This window comes from Xenopus laevis, chromosome 9_10S, assembly GCF_017654675.1.
Source record: "Xenopus laevis strain J_2021 chromosome 9_10S, Xenopus_laevis_v10.1, whole genome shotgun sequence".
Lineage (NCBI taxonomy): Eukaryota > Metazoa > Chordata > Amphibia > Anura > Pipidae > Xenopus > Xenopus laevis.
In genome coordinates this window covers 60651846-60676025 of record NC_054388.1, presented here as the reverse complement: position 1 = coordinate 60676025, position 24180 = coordinate 60651846, and the positions used below count along the sequence as shown (strand labels likewise).

Below are 24180 nucleotides of genomic sequence, written 5' to 3'. Positions count from 1 at the left end.
ACACATAATTATATGATTTATTCATTTTAATGTGGGATACAAAGCACCCAGATATTATCTGTTGGTGCACAGATTTATTATAAGATGTGCCTGTGTTAGTAAGCTAGTACAGGTATGGGATCTCTTAACCTGGGGTTTTCCGGTTAATGGATCTTTCCGTAATTTGGATCTTCATACCTTAAGCCAACCAGGAAATCATGTGATCATTAAATAAACCAAATAGGCTGGCTCTGCGTCTACTAAGAATTAATTATATCTTAGTTGGGAGTAAGTACAAGATACTGTTTTATTTACAGAGAAAAGGGAAAATCATTTTTAAAAATGTGCATAGTTTCATTATATAGTAATAGAGTCTATGGGAGATGGTATTTCTGTAATTTGGAGATTTCTGTATAACTGGTTTCCGATAATGAATCTTGAATAATAGGATATGAAGCACACCATCCTCAGGCTTTGCCTTTAAAACATTTTATTTCAGCAGAATTCACACTGAAAGGCAAAGCCTGAGGATGGTGTGCTTCATATCCTATTATTCAAGATAAGGAATTTGGCTGACTTGGAGGCAGCTTGGGAGTGGATGCACCCTGAAAAAGTAAGTGGCGTGCTGAAGAAAAAATTGTTTTTGGACTGTATTCCGATAATGAATCCCATACCTGTAGTAATATATAAACTATAGATGGTGCTTTTTGATGAACAGCAACATAATGTAACAGTAGATACCATTACCAGATGACCAGAGGTAATGTCAGAAATGTTTTTAAGAAAGTAGAAACGTGGGAGTCTTTTTACCTATTGAAAAAGCAGTTGTAGCCTAGTGGATGGGAGGTACTGTAACAATGTAGGGCATGAGTGTAGCAGTATACTGAGCAAAATATGCATGTTTTCTTGCTTTTTCCAAAGTTTCGCAAATGAAAATGTGTCTATCCATCAACTATTGTCTATAAACATGTCAATTAACCGCCTAGTTACACAGCACATTAGAGAGAGCATAATTCACATCAGTTTCTGCCTGAGCGGAACTTATAATTTAACATGGACACAAACAATGGTCAATTTCATCACAAGCCAATAACATGCTTATGTATTGTATTAAGAGTGATGGAGGAAACCCAGGCAAGAACATGCAAGCTCCATTCCTGCTTGGGATGAGGAAATTACAAAGCAGGAATGCTAACCACTGTACCTCCATGATGCCAGCCATTGCCCAAGAATGTTTTTGCCATCTTATATGTACATACACAACACAACAGCTATCATAGCAAATCAAAACAATGTTTACACTATCTGAGCAGAGAACCTATATAAAGTGGTAGCAGAATAAGGATCACATATCTCACTTTCCTTAATTGCTCTCTAGAGCCCAAAATTCAACAGGTGCCCAATGAATTCAGCTCTACTTGCATTCAGAAGGTGAGGAGAGGCACGTGGGCTCAGTTAGCTTAACATAAGTTCTTCATTACATAATATTAAAATATAAAATAATATTTTGGGTTAAACACACTGAAGGCAGCTTCAGTGGGAAGGACATTGTTAATATTATGCTTGTGTTATGTTTGGTTATGTTAACAGACCAACAAAAGAAAACTTCCATGGTATGACTAGGATTTTGGGCCTTTGTCACAGTCCCAAGTGATATCCTTGTGAGTAATAAGCATATTATGGAAGGATTCTTATCTTGACTGTTTAAACATACATGCTCTATGATAGCTGCACAGATGTAATCTGTAAAACATAATGAGAACATTTGTTGTTTCACTGAGCAGCGGATAAATAGCCCCTTAGAAGAAGGTACCGAACCCCTACTAGAGAGATTGAGAAAAACATTGTAGTTTGCCTTCTGGGATTTTTGTTCTGAAACATAAAAGCAAAAATCTCCACAGTTGGAAAAATTGCTTTAAACAAATCACAGTTTAATGCCTGCTGCTTATATACTATGTTACATAAACTACTTCTAGAAAGCATTTATGGCTCATCTGAATACTGAACCAGCTTGCCAATCATTTAATTTTAATTTATGCAGCACAAACCTTACCTTAAAGGAGAAGAAAAGGTTGAATCCCGGGCAAGTGCTGTTTTCTGCTAACAGGAGCAGCAACTCATGGTATCTGTCAAGTGAGTTGGACATATAGTCCAGCAACATCACAGTTCTATACTTAAAGCAATATTGCACAATACAATTTTCCCTAACTCTTCAGGGCCTGCAGCTGCATTAGAATGCAAAATAATCTTCAACGCGAATCCCATCTGATCTGTGTAAGTCTAGCTCCATGTTCTTTGTTCCTGCAACTGGAATTGGAAGCTTTAAATTGGTGGTTCACCATTGTCAACTTTTAGTATGTTGTAGAATGGCCAATTCTAAGCAAATTTTCATTTGGTCTTTTTATTATTATTTATTTTTAGAGTTTCTGAACTAGTTTCCTTCTTCTTCTAACTCTTTCCAGCTTTCACATGGGGGCCAGTCTAAAACAAATGCTCTAAGTTTATTGTTTTCGCTACTTTTATTACTCATCCCTCTATTCAGACCCTGTTCTATTCATATTCCAGTCTGTTATTCAGATCAATGCATGGTTGCTAGGGAAATTTGGACCCCAGCAACCTGAAGGCTGAAATTGCAACTGGAGAGCTGCTGAATAGAAAATAAAATACACACACAAATGAAAGCCAATTGCAAATTGACTTTAAATGCTGTAATACTAAGGTGGTTATTTACTAAGCTCTGAATGCAAAAATCACGAAAAATTTGTGATTTCTTTTTTTACAAAATCTGACTTTTAAAAAATCACAATTTTTTCAGAATTTATTAAACCCAGAGGATGGAAAAGTCCGAATCTGAAAATCCGGCATCTCAGATCTGTCGAGGTTGCATAGAAGTCAATGGGAGAATTCCCAATGTGCAATACCCCCGAAGTTTTCTGCGTTTTTGGGTGAAAATTCCGAAAACATAGTGAAAATCGGATAAAAGAACAAAAAAAATTGTGAAAATCTAAATTTTTCCGCAAAGCTAATTTTCGAGAAAATGTAATAATAAATAAGCATAAAAAACCCAAAGCAGATTTGATCAGAGTTTGTAGCAGAAAATATTGAGATCAATATTTATATGTAACCTTGTATAAGACTAACAAGCCACAAAATCAACTGCATTTGAGTTTTTTTCTAAATATGTCCTTCTCAGGAAATCTGTTTAAAAAGTTTATATCACCCACCACCTCCATTTACACAGAAATGTGATATTATGACCTGTGGTACTAGAGATGTGAACGAGAATCTAATAACTGTATTGTTATGCTTGGATGTTTTATACAAATATATTCTAGAAACATTTTTATTTAGTTGCTTTACAATGATTATAATACATCTTCTACGAACACACTTTTTGTATTGTTCACCAGAAAATGTTGCCTAGGGACTGCTATGCATTTTGTGTTCCATGTTATGTCATTTTAACACATTATGTCAAAAATGCTGCAATCATAAATCTAGCTAAAGCTTGCTGTATCCATAACAACAAAACCAAGTGGTACATAATGGACCTCAAAAGACTTGTCTATCTATCACTCTATTATTTAATGTTTTCTAGTCAGAGATCCCTAAAATTTGCCATGCTATAGAGCAATAATTCTATTACATTCTGTTAAAATAAACATGTCATTTATGAGAGTCTGTGAAGTTAAGTGAAAGAAAGAAAGCACCTCCATTTGTTTTCAGAAATGTATGTTTGCACTAGAAAGCTCATCCATAGCAACCAGTTAGGAATTAGGTTTCCGTTTATCTGAGGAAGACAAAAGCTAATTGCTTACTGGTTGTAACATTTGCTTACTGACATACTAAGCCCCCTAGATGACTACCCCCCTCCTAAATTGTACCATCAGTGAGTCTCACTTGCATCTATCATTTTACCTGGCTACAAAATGCAGAGTAGTGCACCAGAATAGTCTCACACCACTTTGAGTCCTCTTCTTTGCAACTGGCAACACAGAAAATGTCCAGTTGAAGCAGAGAAGTGCACATGAAGTGGGGCAAGGTGGCACCAACCCAGTTGGGCTAATCTGCAAGTAAGACCCCCTGGTGATGCAGTTCAGTGGGGAGGCCTTTGGGGGGGCCCTAGGGGTATTCATTAAACTTTTGTGCTCATTTTATACATATAAATGGCTCCAACATAATTGATGCATGTGGTACACACAGTGCACATGCAACACCGTTCCTTACAGCAACAAGGTATGGTTGTTTATGCCAAACGTATGAATTTAAGCCAGCTCATCTGGATAACACGAATATACCAGCCTGCTGATATTTTTTCTGATTGCAAAGAGTGGGGTACAAGGTAGACAGAAGCAATTTTGCATGTTTTAGGTTAACAGTGCCAGCATGTTAAGTAACTGGAAGAATCAATTCACAGGGAGCTGTGATTAAACACATTCATTACTGATGTGATTGATTAATTTCTCTAAATAATGATCAGTTATTTAAATAGGTTTTCCCAATGAGCATTAATTAGGATCTCTTTATATTCAGTTACTAAACATATAACATTCCAAAACCCATTGAATAGTTTTTTTTCATGGTGTATCAGAGAAGAAAATAAATGCTTATTAGATGTAATAAAATCCTGCATTTCAGTATTCCCCTTATGGTTCCATGTGGAATAGGAAAGGAAGTATATAATGGTGTCAAGTCAGCACTTTACTGTTGTAACAGATTCAACTTTCTACATAGAATAAGCATTGTATCATTGCACTCCACTAAATAGGTAGCAGCAATATATTATGGGATATGAAAAACATGGAAAGTGTCTAAGATAATAGGGCTCTGCAAATGCTTTGCTTTTTGAAACAGTATTTTGGATTATTTTGACATAAATGCATCTTTTTTTAAACACACACTCCCTTCCATATGGTACCAATACGTGCTTTCAGAAACATCTTTTCCACCAGCAACACCTTCCCTTTAAAATAAGGCAATTTTAAACCTCTGCTCATTCTTTAAAAAAGGTGTTTGATGCAAATATCTGACTTGATTGCTTCAAATCCTGTTATCAAATAGCCATTCAACACTTTATCTCTGAACAGATGGCATAAACAAAACTCAGGGAGCTACAAAAGACAACAAAATCACTCAAGCTCTTCTACATGAAACTAATTAGCTATTGTTTATTATAGTAAGGTTTTTGTAGGGGCTGCTCAAAGCTAGAAAATAGAAAGTACTAGTAAAACAGAAATTAACTTAAACATCACAGTTTTTGGAATGACCTTCTAAATTCTCATTGTGACCAAAAAAGGATATGTATGTCATTCAATGACAATAAATTTTCAAAGCTGAAAGTTATTTTTCTTTGGAGATGACAGGTTTCAAATAACATCATTCTACTCTTTCCATGCCAAATCATGTCCAGACTTCCCCATCAACTAATTAGTTTAAATAATGATGCTCTACATTGTGTATAACTCACGTTCCTCCAAGGCATGATTCTCCTAAAGAAAAGCTTAGTTGAAGAACAATAGAAAAGAGCTCTCTTACCAGTAGTTTCCACAATGCCCTCAAGGATGACAACAATTTCAAACTGTTCTGTTTGCATGGATCGCTGTGAGAGCTCGTAGAAGGGACTCTTTGCATCAATCATGTGGCAGATTGTAAGTGGGGAAACCAGAAAAAGCTGATCGGCCCCTGTGCTAAATCCTACATCCAATTCAAGCTGATCGAGGGGGAGGAACTCACCTTCGGGTGTCTGACGGGACTGCACAGAAAAGCAACAAAAGCATTAATAGGTATTGCAGTTTTCATAACAACTTGACATCACATTTACACTTTGTAACATATGGTATTAATTCAGTTCAACCAACAAATTTCAATGAAAATGCCATTTAAAACAGAATACAAAAGACATTTTATAGAAATAAATACCATTAATTATGCAACTGCCACAATTATGCTACTGCCACCTAGTAGATCAAGTCTTGCACTAGTAGTTTAATCAAAGCATTGTTTGTAGTATTAGTATGATAATAATTGTAAACATTAAATACTTGTAAATATTAAATAATTGCATTGTTATTACTTATATAATAATACAAATAATGTATATAATTTTTATATTATAAAAGACGTGTCAACAAATATGAACACCCCCAAAACGTTTTGCACTGTGAATCCATTACATTTAACATGTACAGATCTAGAGGCTATGCAGCTTCATCCTTACCCTAAATGCATTTATTTAATTAAAGTCGACATCTTTGGGGGAGGGGGGAATGAACAGTGGACAGGGCTTCAGATGTAAAATTAGACATCATGAATTTATGCTGAGATTAACTTCAAAGTCAACATTTTACAGCAAAGAATCTCTTGTAAGGTTATTTTCTTACACAGAAAGCAGTGGGCCTCCAGCTTCAACAGTAGCTATGTGCTAGCACTGAGCCCTTACATTGGTCCAAGACACAATAGTCTAACTCAAATTTGTGCCATCCAAGGCTAATATAAATCAAAGGGTTAATGAATACAATGATCAGCTCATACCTTGGCCATAGGGTGCCAGTCAAATGTTATGAATTAGTCATACAGAATGAACTCATTTAGAAATCTTTGGAAAACCATAATGTACTTTGTCAAGGATCAGTATTTCAAACCCAACTAAGAAGACGTTCTTCTTCTAAGAAGATATCATGCATATGAGATAAATACAAAAAAGGAAATTAAATAGACGTGACGTGAGTTTTTTATTTTCAGTAAATAAAACACACTATTGGCTTTCTTTGTTTAAAAAAGTATATTTTTTAAGACATACAGATGCAGTAACAGTGTCCTGCTCACTGTGAGCACACTACAAGCAAACCCCCCAAAATATGGCTCAACACAAAGTTTTAATAATGATCTATATAAACTGGTGCAACATTATGGTACAGTGTACATAATAAAATAAAGTCTGCTCCAGCCGTACTTCACTGCTGGGAAAAATGGTTTTACAGAAGCTTATTTTAGCTGGAGCTTTTTCAACTTGGGGAAGCAGATTTATCAAGGGTCGAAATTTGAAATTCAATTGGGGGGTAATTTATTATAAAAATCAAATATGTAAGACGAATATGTAGACAAGTTTTACCGAGCCGAAAAACTCTAATCGTATTCGATTGAAATTTGACCAAAGTAGATTAGAGTTTTTCCCCCCGAAAAAAACAAGAATGTCAGGGAGGCTACAAACATCTCCAAATTGGTAACTGGACCTCTCCCATTGACTTATACAGGAATTCGTCAGGATTTAGCTGGGGAATAGTCGAATTCTAATTTTTAAAGGGCCAGAGTATGATAAATCTCAAAAATTGAATTTGAATTTTTAAAAACTCGAATCGAGTTTGGATAATTACCTAGTCGAATTGGAAGTTTTGACCATAAAAAGAATTCGAAAAATTCTAATTAAAATTTTCAATTTAATCTGCTGGAGTTCTTCATCATCATCATCATCATCATTTATTTATATAGCGCTGTCAAGATACGCAGTGCTTCTTCCCTTTTTTAGTTTTTTGGCTATGCTGAATTAACAGAGATGCAGCAATGAGCAACTGTAAGGAAGTCTAACATGTAATATTTTTCTATCTTATTGTACAGACCAACAACACATTCCCTTTTTAAGGATCTAAACTTATCCTAGTAGTTAGATGAGCAGGTCTCCACAGACTCTCTCAGCTGGTCTCCCATACTTCCAACTGCAGAGGTGGAGAGATTAGTCTAAAAATCCAAATACTAGTAGTTCGGGGAGGGATGCAAATGTAAAAAAAAAGAGAATTGGGCCTAGGGTTAGTAATGGAAAGGCAGACAAATCAGACACTATATCAAGGAGAAAATCTCAAAAAAGAAAATTGTCAAGTAGTGTTCAGTCTCAATTAGGAACACAAGGACGAATCTGCCAAACAGAATGCAGTTAGGTGCTAGTGTCACGTCACACACAAAGTATCTACAACACATGCAGTGCAACATCACTAACTACATCTATACGGGGAATGGAACCCCATGTCAATATGTGTGAATCTATGTGCATGCAGGAAACACACCATTTGGTAGGGTCCAAACAAAAAGGATCCAAATCAATTGATTGTGCTTTAATGAGTTCTATAAAGTAAGACAATCACAACAAGATCATCACCTATTAGGCCATAAAATGACACACTACTTTATATGGTACTTATAACATTAAAAATATATTACTATGCTGCTGCAAATATAATCAAATGTGTAGTTATGTTTTTCTATGGGCTACATTGTAAAGCGCTTGGTGATCTTAAACGTCACTCGGAGTACAAACATTGACACATGACTGCAGCTCTAAGGCTCTTGTGATGCCATTAAACACAATATTTGACCTCGGAGATCTCTCAGAGGGGATACAAATGACTACATTGCCTCAGCTGACACTGACCAGACACCTATCCATTGATTCTATGTTCTTTTCTTCTGTGAATGAGCATATATACTGCAAACATGTGTACACTTGGGGTTTATTTACTAAAATCCAAAATGTCCTCATTATTTTAGTAACACAACTTCCATCCACAATTTTACCTTGATAGATTGCAATTATAAAAGGGACATCTGCCATTGAGTTCTGCATGACCTCAGCAGGTTTGAGATGGAGTACAGTATATAAATATATATATTATTATTATTATTAATCATCATTTATTTAGTATAGTAGAAGTGGAAATATCATTGGTGATTTTGCACCAGCCAGCAAAAATATTGTTGGGCAAATCTGATTGAATTACAATTATAACTGGGTATATATATATATATATATATATATACGTAAATAATTTTTTAGCCACATTGGATTATTTCCCTATAATTCTATGAAGGTGTTACTGGTTTGCAGTTTTAGCTTTGATATGGTAGACTGAAATATTTTACAGTTGATGCAGTGATGCAGTTTCATCAAGCACTACCGGTGAGATTGTCGCTGTTCTGTTACAGTTTCATGTAAAATACGACAATTTCATGGTTATTTGAAAATAAATGTTTCTATGGTAAAACACATGCTTCTCATATAATAAGAAACAAACAGAAGAGTAGACTATTGAAGTTCATTGTAGACAATACTGAGCATTAATTGAACAACTACTAGTAGATAATTCCCTTTGCTATAAGATTATACCAGCATACTGATTTACTACTGTATGTAAAGGTCTGCTGAAAAATGTAAATGGAATATATAAAACACCCTTTTTGATATGAGCTAGTTCAGTTGGGTTTATGTAAAATGTTGCATAAACACAGACATTCCTGATTCCACAGATTAAAAGGCAAATCTGTCTTACTGGAAACCCTCTTTTTAGGTTAACAGTGTAATGCAACACCTTCTGGAATTTGAAGTTCCTCTGCTTGCCATAGTGGACAGTGTGCAATTTCTCTGGAATACAGAGGGACCTCAAGTTCCAAAATCTATTATTTCACAGTTGAACAATAAGAGGTTGCCTTGCACTGTGGGGAAATTGTCAAGACTATCTTGGTTTCCATTAAACAACAAAAAGATATATAGTGACTCCTAACGGTCAAATGAACAACAATTGTAATATGTTTGTACTTTCTTCATTCATCCTGTATTTCTGCTCCCCACATACAAATTGACAAGGTGCAGTATCATGTTCTTATAGCGCTTGTTTATGCAAATATTTGTGGCATTACCATTGAAAATCACATATTGAACAGAAGGGAAAACAGAAGACAGCAGAGCCCTCTTACTGTACCAGTCAGTTATAGCATTAGAATATGAAATAAAAATAGACTAATTGCACTTCTACAATTCATACTGTATCTCTGTCAGTCAGTTTGGATATCCCCAGTTTCAAGTAGGTGATAAAAGCAGGTGTTAATAACCACAATTATTTGCCCTATTACAAATAATTACTGATGGGCGAATTTATTCGCCAGGCGCGAATTCGCGGCGAATTTGCGCGATTCGCGCCGAGCGAATAAATTCGCGAAACGCCCACGAAAATTCGCGGTAAAAATTCGCCGGCCAAAAACGGGCGCCGGCGCCAAAAACGGACGCCGGCGTCAAAAACGGGCGTTGGCATCGAAAAACGGGCGCCGGCGCCGTTTCGCGAATTTTTCGCCATTTCGCGAATTTCGCGCGAAATTCGCGAATTTTTCGGCGAAGCGAAACGGCGCAAATTCGCCCATCACTACAAATAATCATGCCCTAAAAATGCCCAGTTATAACTCCATTATACATCACCAGGGGATATGTGATCAGCACAGTTTGGCGCACCATTTGAGTGGACAGATCATGAAAAGAACCACTGGCTTAGTGGGAAAAAAAAGAAAAAAAAGAATTTGCCCCAGGCTGGTTAGATTTTAATGATTAAAGTCACCATGATAGGTCCTTTCCATAATGACAACCTCTTTCTGGCCAGGCAATGTAGAATCTATGTTGATTATTTGCAAAACGCCAGTGCCACAGATATTATGCTTTTTGGGTTCCAGTTTAATGTGTTCTGCTCCAGGGGTGTAACTATATAGGAAGCAAACTCCGCGGCCGCAGGGGGGCTCAGACCGCGGGGTCAGCTTCCTCTATAGCAATGATACTAAGCAAGAATTTCTGTTTGGGCGGGAAGACAGGCCTGTGTGTGCACGTTGTAACATTTCAGTGCACTCATGCGAAGGAGCAAGCACTCTCACCAATGACAGGTTTTGTGGTGCTGGGCCCCTTCAAAGATATTTTTTCCTGGGGGCCCGGCACCTTGTCGGTATGCCGCTGTTCTGCTCCGTGTGTTGCCTGGCAACATGGTGCAAAGTGATATCAAAGAAGCCCAGCCACCAAAGGGTTAATTTTTTAGCAGGACGTTGTTTGTGGAAAACATCATTTAAGGCTTTGCCATCTGGGAGCATTTCGCGCATATACAAATGATTTTTAATATTAAATTGCAAGACATCATTATCTCCCACGTATGCGGTGCGATGTGCATTTAAAGTACACACCGCTTATAAGCCCAATACTCCCTTCCAATAGGAACAGCTAAATGTCAAAGGTAATTAGTGGCTTAAAAAAGAAACAGCAGGCGCAGAATATTGTTAACAAAAAGATCTGTTCATTAACTACGTGGAATTTTGAGATTCCAACAAACAGGCTATTGAATGAAAACCCCGGTCCTCAAGAGGTTCCTTATCAGAAATAGGCCATCATATACCGGATTTTATGCTTCGTCCTCTACTTTTCTAACATGGTGACTTGAATCATTAAAATCTAACCAGCCTGGAGCAAATTCCTTTTTTTTTTATTTTCCGACAAGCAGACCAGTCTGCTCTTAACAAGAACCTAAAATATTACACTCTTCACCAGAACAGCAGCTACATAATAAACCTCATTGGAAAAATGTTTGGAAGGACAATCTGACCTGACGGTTTGTTCCAATTGAAGCAAGAAGAGTCTCATCTGCTAAAATCATTAACAATCAGATTAAAGTCAGGTTTTCCTTTCCATGAAGTGTTAATGCTAATTTGTAAAGGTTTAGCCACCTTCTGCAATCCTTATGAAAGGAAATCAAAGGACAGAACATTTTGCTAATGAACAACCGTCCTGGGGAATTCAGAAAAAGGCTTTTAGTACAGCCTCATTCCCAAAAAAAACTAAGCTGCTCTCCATTATTCAGCAAAAATGTAACCCACCACAAAGCTTCTTCAGCTACTTTCTTTGCTACAACCAAATACAAATTTCATGCATTTTTAATACACATATTCATCAGCCAACTCTCTAAAAATAAACCCAGGAAATGTACCTTACTGCAGAAAAATACAAGCCATCAGTTATAAAAGCCCATAGGGCTTAATGTCAACCTCTTGCCCATATATCAGCCATTTAGAAAATTAGGTTATTTGGACTAAGCTGTCTGTTTTGCATCAGAAAACCAAGTAAATCATTTCAGGCACAACTGGCACCACCTATTTTTGCCCATTACCACCTTGTACCTCATAAGGATAAATGGGTTTTGTATTTGGTTCTGCAATTTTAATGTCATGATTCAAAACTATTTGTTTTTTCTGACTTTCTTTGTTTCAAGTTCCTCTTTGTGGTCACCCTTTGTTACCCTAGAGTGAGACAATGAGTAAGTGCCCTAATAGGCACGAAACGCGTTAGGTTTCTATGTCCTAATAAAATTTTCTAATTATTTTTTAATTAGCTGTTGTTTTATTATTGGAGGTCCTCACATCTCTTTTGAACTGCTGTCCTTTACCCTGGACCCTACCAGTCACTACTCCAGGCCAGTGCCAGATTTACAATTTGGGAACCAATATTCTAATGTCTCCTCATTTGTTGTGCCTCCTCTGGATAAAGATGGCCATTCATGGGAAGTTGTAAGATGTTAATTTGTCTCCTTCAGATTGAGTCAGCAGTTTCTCTGCACTTCCAGACTGCCTCCCTGACAGATAGCTGGCTCAAAATCACCCAGATAGCTATTGTCCAAGTTTGAAAATCTTGTTGGGAGAGGATTGGCATGATGATATAAGGCTCTGTTATAATCTGAACATTGGTCTGGAGGCCAAACAACCAGATCAGCCTGATCTAACCCTGCACAAAATTTTCCAAATTGGGCAAACATGCCATGGTTTGGCAATCTCTCCAAGAAAACAGTTCTTTATTTGTATGGCCAGCTTTAGGCCTGAAGTAGGATAAAATTGCCTCAGTACAGTAAATTATAAAAGCAAGCAATGTGATAAAACTTTCAGTATTCTACCTGAAGCAGACAACCTGAAGCAAATTACTGATTGGTTAGTGCACAGAGGTTATATTTCCCAGAATTAGTACATGAGCCCTAGTGAGTCTTTCAGTTACCCATACTGAGGATGGGTGACTGATTGAAAATGTGAGGAATGAGTAGCATACTGTAAGTCTAGTACATACATGTAGGAATTATAAAGTCATCAGTTATCTTAATATATAACCTATGTGTCATACAAGTGATCAATACACTTCCATTTTTGACTTTGAAATTGAGTTCTGTACATCATTACAATACAATATTTTTAATTCATTGCTGGTACAAGAGTACCTTACTTTTTAACACAGCCAATTAAGATGTGCAGCCATTGTCTAAAGGGTAATGATCCAGATACCCAAGCCTGCATGTACAATAGGGGCCTTTAAGGTAAACATTTGCTTACTTACAGCACCTTTACATGTAAAATGGTAAATTTTATATGAGACAGAAAAAGGCAGACAAAGCTGGAGATAGAAAAGAGAAAATAAACACAGGTGGTTGGCGGAAGAATAAAAGACATGCACAGATGAAGAAATGGCTCGGTGCAAAAACACAAAATGTGTGGGGGGAGAGGAAGGTGACCCAATAAAGATAGAGAGAAAATGGGATTAGGAGAAGGTTGTGAAAAAGGTGAGACAATAGATTCATGAAAAGAAAAAGAGAAGAAAGAAATTAATTGCAAGTGGAGAAACGTAGATAAGAGAAGTTGATAACAGTGAATAAGCATTAAGAGGTCAGAGAATGCAGGGGTTAGTAGGTGAAGGAGAGGATACAATGGGCAGGGAAGAGGCATAACAATTGAAAATGGGTTCGAACAGGGCTGTCCATCTGGTGCCCCCCATCCTTGTGTGGCCCCCACATGAAAGTCTGCCTGCTGTGACTGCTAACCTTGTGTAAACTTTAAAAGGTATCAGTACAGAGATTAACTGGCCCCTGCAATGTTTAAATCCTCAAATACAGACAGTAAAATCCTGCATTGTTCACACTTGCAATCCCCCCTGCATTGTTCACACCTGTAACAACTCTATTGTTCACACCCTTAAAGTCACCCTTAAAGTCCTGTACTGTTCACCTGTAGTGTCCACTTAGTTCACCTGTTCACACTTCATACAAACTGCTGGAGGGGAACCAGCACTGTATCACTGTATGTAGCACAGTATGAACTGCTCATCTTGAGTCCTGATAGGTTTCCCTGTTTCCTGCTCTATTGTGCTTTCCCTATGTTACCTGTATGTGACATGCCTTCCCTATGCTCCCTGTGTGTGCCATACTTTGCCTGCCCTATGCTCCCTTGTGTGGCCTTAAACGTTTTTAGCATAACATGGGTGTGGTTTAAATGGGTGTGGTTTAAAAGGGGGAGTAATCATCACTGGTTTCCCTTATTGTCACTCCACCATGATGGTCTGAAAAATTCCGTCCCTCATTATCACAGAAGTTGACAGCACTGGATTAGAACATATGAAACAATAGACCAGGGAATGCAATAACAATGCACCATCTTAATTTCTCTGTAATTCTAAACCAGCAGCTCAATCAGATGAAAAAGCACGCTCCAATGGGAATCCTGCCTTCGTTTTTTACTGGATTATTTGTGCTTGGTTTTAAATGATCACTGCCAATGGAACTAAATGCATTTTTTTCTAGATGTTACTGGCAGGATTCTTATTAGAGGACTTCATCTTCCATTTGTAAGTAAGTTGGGGCTGTATATTCTGGAGGATTGTGTAGTGGTATGGCAGTTTTATGAAAGGATTGTAACCTTAGGTACGACTTGTACTTCCCCTTCACACACTATCTTTTCCTTGGCAAACAAACAGTATGTAAGAGCAGTCTCAAGAGCAGACAAGTCTTTTTGAAGCCACTGTTGAGGCAATTTCAGTGGGATTTATATTTGTTTTGGTATATGAAGTGCACCTACCATTAGGCACATACTGACTTTTGCATTGCTGGTAAATAAAAATGCACACATTTGTACTTGGTACTTCGCTCCACCTCTAAATATACATTAAATATTATGGGGTAAACATATGCTTTTTTTTCTATAAATCATCATTTATGGTAAGGAAACTATTCAGGGTAATGTATTAAAAAAAAGTCCTTACCGGGAAAAATATGATTAACCAGCTTTTGTGAACACGCCCATTCACCAATGGAATAAAGTTGTACAATTTTACTGTTTTATAGTGCATGTAATAGGATGTCTTACTAAGAAATTCATTATATCTGTGCCAAAATATGCCACCCTCAAGCAGCTGTTAAAAAAAAATTGCAATGAAATAAATGTCTAATGAAGAATAATACACTGTAAAAAATGTGAATGTTTGTTCTTATTTATGAAAATTGTTTCCATTTATTACTTTTATTATAACGCCCCGTAATTACTAAAGAAATCTTTGTGCCTGCACCAGGAATTTCACATTCAAGGATGTTATCCTGCTTTATATAAACCAGTAAAATGTGCACTGGCGGGGATCACACTCTTCAGGTAAAAATGGAAATGATTTGGAGTACAAGTGTATTCATGGATTTTTGTGGTATTTATAGGGTCAAATGTTGAGGACGCAAGAAAAACCTCATGGGGGCAGCCTCGTTCTGTTAAACAATCAAAATCACAATTGACTAATTTAAAAAAAAAAAAGCCTGTACCAAACACTCAGAACAAATTGAATTTCGACCTGACAGTTGTTATTCTGCACATACAGCAACAGAGGAGGAGGAAACATGAGGACAACACACACAGTCACAGAGGTACAAAACTTGCCCTTTTTCACTAATTGCCCAATAATTGAGTCAAGTAAATAGTTCAGATTTTTATCATTCTTAGAGATGGAGCTACAGAAAGAATGTCATTGGGATACTTGAAATGCTGGGGTCTTCCAGTTTAAATGGATGATGTAATGAAGGAACATAATATTGGATATTCTCTAAAAACTCCCAATATATGGGCAGGACGTTGAGTGTGTAGTTAATCAACCACTGCTAGACTGTGGGCTGGATATTCTTGATAAATATTAGATAATCCAATTAAATATTAATAATTAGCACTTTTCCCAAGAAGTCTCTCAGCTTCAGTGGCACTCCTGAGGCCAAGGGCCTCTTGGGCAAAAACCCCAGCTTATAGGGCTAATATAACTTTATTTTTCAAATTTTCCATTAGGATTTGTCTAATGTAAATAATAATCGGTGAATAAATGAATAGTAGCAGTCTATGAATGTATTGTTAATGTTGATTATGTCCACAAAAAATTGGTGACAATATCATTTATAGTTATTGACCATTCTTGTGATATTCTTTTGCAAACCTTGTGAGACAAGTTACATAACATGAATTCAATAGCAAGTAAAAATACACTGTATATACATGCCCCATTATATCCGCAATGGTAGATGAGCTCGCATTTTACTAAACCTGCTCTTGCAGTTTTTCTGTTTTTTTTTTTATTGTGCAAGTTATTATCACTGTCTATCGCATCTCAGTAAAAGCCCAATAGCCATGTACAAGTCTAAAATTGTGGCTGAGTGCTGTACCACTTTTTTCTGTATGCTAGTGGATTTAATACCTAAAAAGAATAACTGGCCTAGGGAAAAAACATAGCGATTCAATTCACTAAGGGGAAAGTGTCTGTCTTCCACCACAGTGGTTTGGGTCTTCCTTGACCTTTAAGGTGGTATTTGCCCAGCTTTTAGTCATGTTTTGTCTCCGACTAACTGCTCACAAATAAGTTTAACACCCATAGTTATCCTATTAAACCCTCTTATAGGGGAACCAGTAGATGTGTTTTTTATAAGCCAGCTGGTATGACCCGACTGTATGCCTTTATCACATGACCAGTCATGTGTAGCCAACAATAAGAGAATTTTCAGCCTTAGCACAAGCAGAAATAACACTACAAATTAGCTAATAACATTAACACAGATATGACATTAAAATACATTAGCATTTGTATTGCCATGTAATATTCACTTTTAAATTGGTGTTGTGGCTCAATAAATCTGGGCCGGGGGAAAAGTCATGCAGGTTTAAGTAAGAGCAACTATTTTTATACTCTGCACTGTGATTGATTTTTGCCTGCAACACCCACATACACAACCCTTTGTGCTCCTAGAATCAGTGTTGGTCTGGGATGCCAAGGGCCAACCAGAAAAAAATCAGACCATATGCCCACTCTTCAAACTATTTATCCTTCTCTCCTAATTCAGTCTCATTACCCTCCTAACCTCTTAAAATACAATATGAATCTTTCCATCTATTTTGCCTTTTTGTCCCCATACAGAAATAGGCACTGACTATAAAAAATAGACAAAATGGATAGAAGCAGAAGTTTTCCTGGTATCCAAATGGGCCATTCCAACACTGCTGAAAATGGAGCACAAAGTGTTGCTCCCTCCCATATGTGTTCTGGCTCACTGAATTCAGTGTGGCAGGACATGGGCATACTATGACTTGCTCTCCATTTGGTAAGCCCAAATTGTGAGCCCTGGGGTATGCACTGCACTTAAACCTCTTAAAAGGACTGTGGCTTTCAGTTCTAGACTTTGTGACTTGAACTGCGCTGAAAACTGAGAGCAAGGTGCAGAGTGCAGCACTGAGACGTGCAATGAGCAGTAAATAGAGCGCTTTGCGTTGTGCACCGGACTATGAGTGGGCTACAAGTGATATGTGGATGGGCTCATAACCCACAACTTTGTGCCCCTTATTGCTCAAGCACTTTCACCCATGCTCATTGTAAATAATCCCATTTATCAGCTGTTTGTTTATACATAATATCCTTAATGTACTGCAATTTATTCCATCAGCTGCCTGGACTAAAAAATGCATATTAAGTGAACTGCCATTGTTTATTGCATAACTGAGAAACACTGGGGGTATTCCCAAGTGGTCGTTCAGCAAAGTGGTAGGGGTTTTTCTTTTAAAGCTTTTTTAAATGAACCCTGTTCCCTCTGCAGCTAATGAAATAGGCTTTGTGTTCTTAAGGAACCTACTGTGCAAAAGCCTTCAAAGATTTATTTGTTAGCTTGCCATATGAAGCAGGGACCTAATAAACACCATTCTGTCTATTTAGTACTGTGTTGATGACAGTATTTCTATGAATGCATCTCTAAGAAAGCTATCCAAGGGTCTCCAAAGGGATAATAATTCTGCGTTTCCTCAAAAAGATCTAACGATTGTCCATAATGTATTGTTCTGCAAACCTACAACCATCCACTACTTTATTTCATAGATTAAAAAAGGTAAAGATTTAAAAAAAAAAGGCAAGGATCATCTTTCAACCATAATGTAAACCGTGAACCGTGCATAATGCTAAAATAAACATGGAGTGAAGTCTAAATGTGAGTCACTGAACTATAATTGTTAATGTGCTTAATATGAATGGCATGACAGCATTGACTGGCATTGGGTTAACCCTTTTGTTGCTAGGGATTACATTACTTATTAGTAGCAGAAGGGGAAAGGACTCACTGGATTGTAATACATAAGATGATTCCCAAGCACTGGGTTTTTCAAAATTGCTAAGACATAAAAAAAGAACATTTACTGCATATTGACAGCTACATTAATAATGTTACTCCATGGCAGAACTGCTATGGACTGCCATGGACTACAGAGTAGTGCAAAGACCTGGGTCTCCAAGCACCCTAGGGTCAACAATGAGGGGAAAAAAGCAAGACATTCTGTGTAACAATTGACATTTTTAGTACAGGCATCAGGGATGGCCATGGGTGCTAAAAGTTGCAGAAAAAACATTACATTACAAAACAAATATTAGGGTCTTCCTTTCCACCCTCCACAATTTCCATTAGCCTGGCCCTGTTGTTGCTATTTAATTATATTTCTGAACCAAATGGAAATAAGCAGCTCAGATAATTAAAGAGCAATGCAAGCAAAGAGAAGGACAGCAATAACATGGCTAATCAATACAGTGGAAGTTTGACCAAGAGCAGAGACTCAAACTGGGAGACTCCAGGGGATCATTAACTGGAATGTTGTATGAGTAAATAAATCCCTTGGTCTAACCATGATGGTTGATGGATGAGCATTTCCTTTATCAACCAGCTAAGTATTTACCATCTCTGTTAAAGAAGAGAAAAATCAAACAGGAGTACAAGAAACATGTATCCTATTAACCTAACTAATGTAGAGAAATGTGTTTTAAAAATACCATTGTCAAAAGCTAAGAGCTAGCAGCTTGGAATAATCACTGTTGGAGTCTATAAAGGACAACTGACATTGGAGCATAGTAAAAAGCAAATGGTTAACAGTTCTGTGCAAATATTAATTTGTTTTGTTATTTTTCAAACATGCATATTAATATCTTGATTCAGGGAGGCCTGCTATAAGTTCACTGCAAAGAACTAGGTTGTTGAGTCCACATTTTGTGTAAGATGGTGCTTATGATCCTGAAACTGGTTGCTGAGAGATATTGTGGAGGAGTTGGTCATACTTGGCTCTTATGTATTACCATCACTCCACTTGGGCACCTTTGATAGAATGTAACCTCTTCTCTTTCCATGTGTTTACTTGACCTGTGGGCTAACCAACCTGCTTTGTGTGACTTTATAATCCACTGTGACCTAATATGGTCTGTGGACCTATTGCGTACATCTATGTGCTGCAAATAAATCTGATATGCTTTTACTTTCACTTATCCCACACAGTTCCCATAAGCAGAAAATAAAGCTGAGTTAAGTCTTTTGCTTTATTGGTCATTTGGTGACTGATTTTGGTAGAGTCTCAGATTATATCTGTAGAATTGCTGGTTTGAGATAAATTAGCACCAATTGGATGAAATATGTTTCCACAATCAACTCCACAATCAAATTCTAAAATCAAACTTGATCCTCATTTAGGCAGCAGGCACCTGGGAGCCTTTTTATTGGGCCTTAGGATTCTGAAATGATCTTGTGATGACCTACCTAAACTAGCTTTATATTTTTATATCACATGTTTTAACATCATCAACAAAATATTTATTTGGTCATCTTTAAAAATTAACAAATATAATATATGGCCTACTTGAGTTAGACTATATATTTGTTTTATCCTCTTTGGGGAAGATTAAGTAGTATTTGTCAGAATAAAAAGCTATTTTAGTAAATATTTCTCTCCCATCGTTGCTGTAAATTGTATATAAAACACTTAAATATTGTATTTTAATCAAAAGGTTAGATAAGACACAACCTACATAGTAGAAAAGTAGGACAATATTCACTGACTCGGTAGTGCTACATTATCATAGTTCTTCCACTTAATCCAATTACACCAAAATCACATGACCATATAAACCTTGAAAAATACAAATTAATCGTTCTTTTCCAACATGCCCAAAATATCTCAATACTTACTTTTAGCAATTTACACCGAATCTGAGCAGAAACCATATGGCTGTTTCGGAGGTTGCCCACCCTGAACATGAGGGTGAGTTTGCCATCTCTCATGGAGATAACAGCATGTTCACTAAACATTAAAGTCTCAGCTCTCTTTTTGGGTTGTGACATCTTTATAAACATACAGCCGATGAGAAAGGCATCAACGATAGAGCCTAAAATTGACTGGAAGAGGAAGAGGATAATCCCTTCTGGGCACTTATCAGTGATATACCTGAATCCATAACCAATTGTGGCCTCTGTCTCTATGAAGAAGAGAAAAGCAGAAGGAAAGTTGTAGACATTGGCCACACAAGGTGTATAATTTTCATCATGTGCTTTATTAAGATCCCCTCTCATGTAGGCAATAACCCACCACATGGATGCCATAAAGAGCCAGGCCACTGTATAAGTTAAGATGAAAATGAAGAGGTTCCAACGCCATTTAAGGTCCACAAGAGTGGTGAACAAATCAGAGAGGTATCTGCTGGTCTCACTCCCCAGGTTCCCATGCTGAACATTACATCTGCCGTTTTTATCCACAAATCTCTGTCTTTTCCTTTTTGGGGCTGCTTGGTTGAAACCAGAGCCACTGGATGAAGTGGTCACTACCTGATAATCGTCCCCAAATTTCCTTCGGAGAGCAGACATAATATGAAAAAAAACAACCAGATTAAAGGGATATGGAAATCAATGTCAGATAATTGTTGCAATTTACTATTTTTGTCACCTATAGCCTTTTCTCCTAAAGCTTGTCAAGTATCAATACCTTATTCTAGGCTACAAAGCACATAATCCACAAAGTTCCATTGGGGATTCGTTGCTGCTCCTCAGATGGTGAGTTTAGCTACAGAACTGATTTACTGTCTCAATTTCTTTTTTTCCTATACACAATACAAATGATCTCATTATCTCATCCTCAGATCATATTCCTCCGGCTTGGATGCCATAGCAAAGCACTTCCTAGATGTTTGGGGTCGTCTAGAAGTTGAGATGCAGAATAGTAACAGAATGATAGAGAAGCAGCTTGGTTACTGTGTCAGATCTAAGCGCTCACTTGTCTGCACCTTAGTAAGGTGCCCTGCTGTCCTGGTTTTAGGAAACCCCTCATGAAAACTCCAACAGAGGGAACTGCATGGGTTCAAGCTGTAGTCCAGCTCAGAGATCTCAAATCTATAGATCATCAGTGCAGAACTGTTATGTTGTGAGGCTCCAACGATCTGAGCTTGGTATCAAAAACATTTCAGTGTAGCACAGAGGTTATTTCTTACCAGCCCTCTCTGAGCTTCCTGGGATGTTGGGAACAAAAGCACTAATGATCCTTACAGTGCAGAGTCCTTTTTTGCTGCTTCTGTGGCTCTACCTTCATGCTCTTTGCGGGTGATGTTGTTGTTCCAGGAGGGTAGGTGGGTTACATTAATATACCCTGTGTAGGAAGAGATTGCTGGAGTTCTTTTTTTTCGGAGGAGGAGGAAGAATCATGATTGTGGTGAGTGTGTGTGAGAGAAAGAGAGGGATAAGATAGTGCTGGTGTGTGTGTGTGTGATCAGCTGCAGTGATCACTGGCCCCGCCTGCTCCTTCCTTCCACGCCACTCCCCATCTGTAAGGGTGCAGTGCCAAAGTCAGTATCCTGACAGATTCTGAATCTAGGCAGCCTTGTGGGTGTGTTTTTGCTCCGTGCATGAGCAGGCAAAGCTGCCGGGTCCTAAACATTATGAAGCAGCATGTTCTGTAGTTGCTGAGCATGGTACTGAAATCCCTCTGCCGTTCAGCCAATGCACACAGTGCAGAAGAAATATTTTAATCCTCCCAGTGCCATTGAGCAGTTGTTATAATATTGCAATGTCTTTGCATTATTATAAGATTTCTACTATACGCTAATATTTTCATTATGGAGTTAATGCTCCATTGTGGCATCATATTATTATAACTGCCATACTCACTACTGTAATAAGAAGGAATCATTTTGTTTTCAGCAAAAATAAAGAAATAAGACTGGAAACTACTCAGGCTGCAGTTCTCCAGCCTTTAACTACTATTATCAGCATCCTCTGTCAGCCAAAGACCCAACAAGGACATATAGTTTTCAGATCCATAGCCATACATTATTATCTAATTTCTCTAGCAGATGCAAGTGCCTATGCATAGTATGAGGTCACACTGCAAATGTCACAAAGATATACAGTGTGGTTTGATCAAACAATTCACAAGCAATTATATCCCTTATTCATCTCTGAGGTGTTTCTGACAAATTGTATGTAGTTCTTAAAGCAGCCATAGAAGGAGAGTGTACAAGAGGCTGCACAGAGTATGGCAGAATTTATATTGTTCCAGTTAAACCAGAAGCTCACCTGGCTTTGAAACTGTGTTTCATGCAATATTGTTGGTATGTGTATGGCCAACTATAGCCAAATGAATTTTGGATAAGAATGGCATACAGTATATTGATAATGACTGCATCTACAGCTGTGCAAACCTAACTGCACTTGTGGGGTCATAAATGAACCCTTGGCTAAATGTCTTTATTCAGTAGAGTATGCACTCTAAAATTTCATAGACACATGAATGGGACTACAGGCCAGAGTGTGCTTAATTTATGTTCCCCCCATAATGCAGATATTTGCAAATCTGTCATTAAGAAATCTTTTTGCACCTGCCCTTTATGCTGAGAAATAAGTCTTGTGTGGCACAAGACTCTATTTACATCACTAACACATTCTGACAGTATTTCTACATATGTCTCCATAACTCTAAAGAGACATCTTACAGAGGGGGTAAACAATAAACTCCACGCACACGAAAGGGACCGCTCCGAACCCACTACCCCAAACTGTTCACACATGGACAATTTTCCTTTTCACAATAGTTCCCCTTTAAGGCAGAAAGGACATTGCAAGGGTCACAGTTTACTTACAGGTCGGAGGTGGGATGGAAGGATGGGAAGAGGTCTAGTTTCTATATATTCCTTAAGTAGACACTAAAGTGTCAGCAAAAACAGATGATGCAGACTTTATATTTATGTTGTGCAGCACCCCAAGGCACAGCATTTACACCATACCTATACTGGGAAAATATATTTAAAGGCAGATACATAATGAGAAATGGTGATCCAAAATGTCTACATAAAGCTTAATTCATCTGTTGTCTATAGAGAACATAATTCCTATTGTACAAGAGTCGCAGTTGAAGGATTCTCTGGATGTTTCAGTAGGGAAGTTCAGAAAGATCTCAAAAGGAATATGGCATAACTGGGTAAGTACACATTAGTGTCCCAAAACTTCCAGAAGCTGACCAAAATAAATTGATATAACTACTCTATTAGCACCTGCTAACCACAGGGCCTGCACCCTTTATAGTTATTCTCATGGGAAAGACCTGAAACATCTTTTGCCAGAAGATTGAGATATGACCTATGATCTCCTGGGGCAAATTGATTCCTGGAGATTCCTGGTTAAACACTCCAGAGTATCTCTCCTAACTTTTGTTAGCTACGAGAAGCACTATCTAACATATGGGAGTAATTTACTAAATGGCTCTAAACTGTACCATTGCAGCTATTAGTAGCAACCATTCAGGTCTTTCCCCTTATTTTCTAACTAGGCTGAGCACTAGCAACTGATTTGTTGCTATGGGTTACTGCTCTGGTATAATATAGCACCAAATGATCCCAATGATCTTTGAAAATTTGTACAGTTGTCCACTTTTAAAAATAGAGGTTCTATGCATATAAAAAGGGACTGATGCCTTCTGTGAAAACTAATCTAAATTCAATTTCCCCCACATTACCTTAAAGCTTGTTGTGTTGCAAGGCGGCTTTTCTTGCTTCATGAGCTGTCACTGCTGCTAGTTAATGTGGGAGTGGAGGGGGGAGTGTGGGAAAATGAACAGTCTTTAAACTCTATGACTGTGAGCAAATCTAAGTCAGAGACGCACTCCCTCCACTACTAAAACCACCTGATCCAAGAAGAATAGCAGGGGTGGGCTGGCAGTTGCAAGGGATCATGTGATTCCTTCTGGCCTAGATAGTAAAGCATTACTTGCCCCCTATAATACTTGCCCACATAATAAGATGCAGTT

At 37.6% G+C, this 24180-nt stretch overlaps 1 protein-coding gene across 1 annotated transcript in view; it reads right to left on the bottom strand.

Annotated features, from left to right (window-relative positions):
- Positions 1 to 21759, bottom strand: part of kcnj3.S (potassium inwardly rectifying channel subfamily J member 3 S homeolog) — a 130939-nt gene extending 109180 nt beyond the window's left edge. The window contains exons 1-2 of the mRNA XM_018238786.2: positions 20082 to 21759; positions 5515 to 5731 (exon numbers count right to left, since the gene is read on the bottom strand). Of these exons, the coding sequence (XP_018094275.1) occupies positions 5515 to 5731; positions 20082 to 20753 (889 nt within the window). The 5' untranslated portion in view covers positions 20754 to 21759. The remainder of the gene's footprint in view (positions 1 to 5514; positions 5732 to 20081) is intronic.
- Positions 21760 to 24180: the final 2421 nt, after the last annotated feature.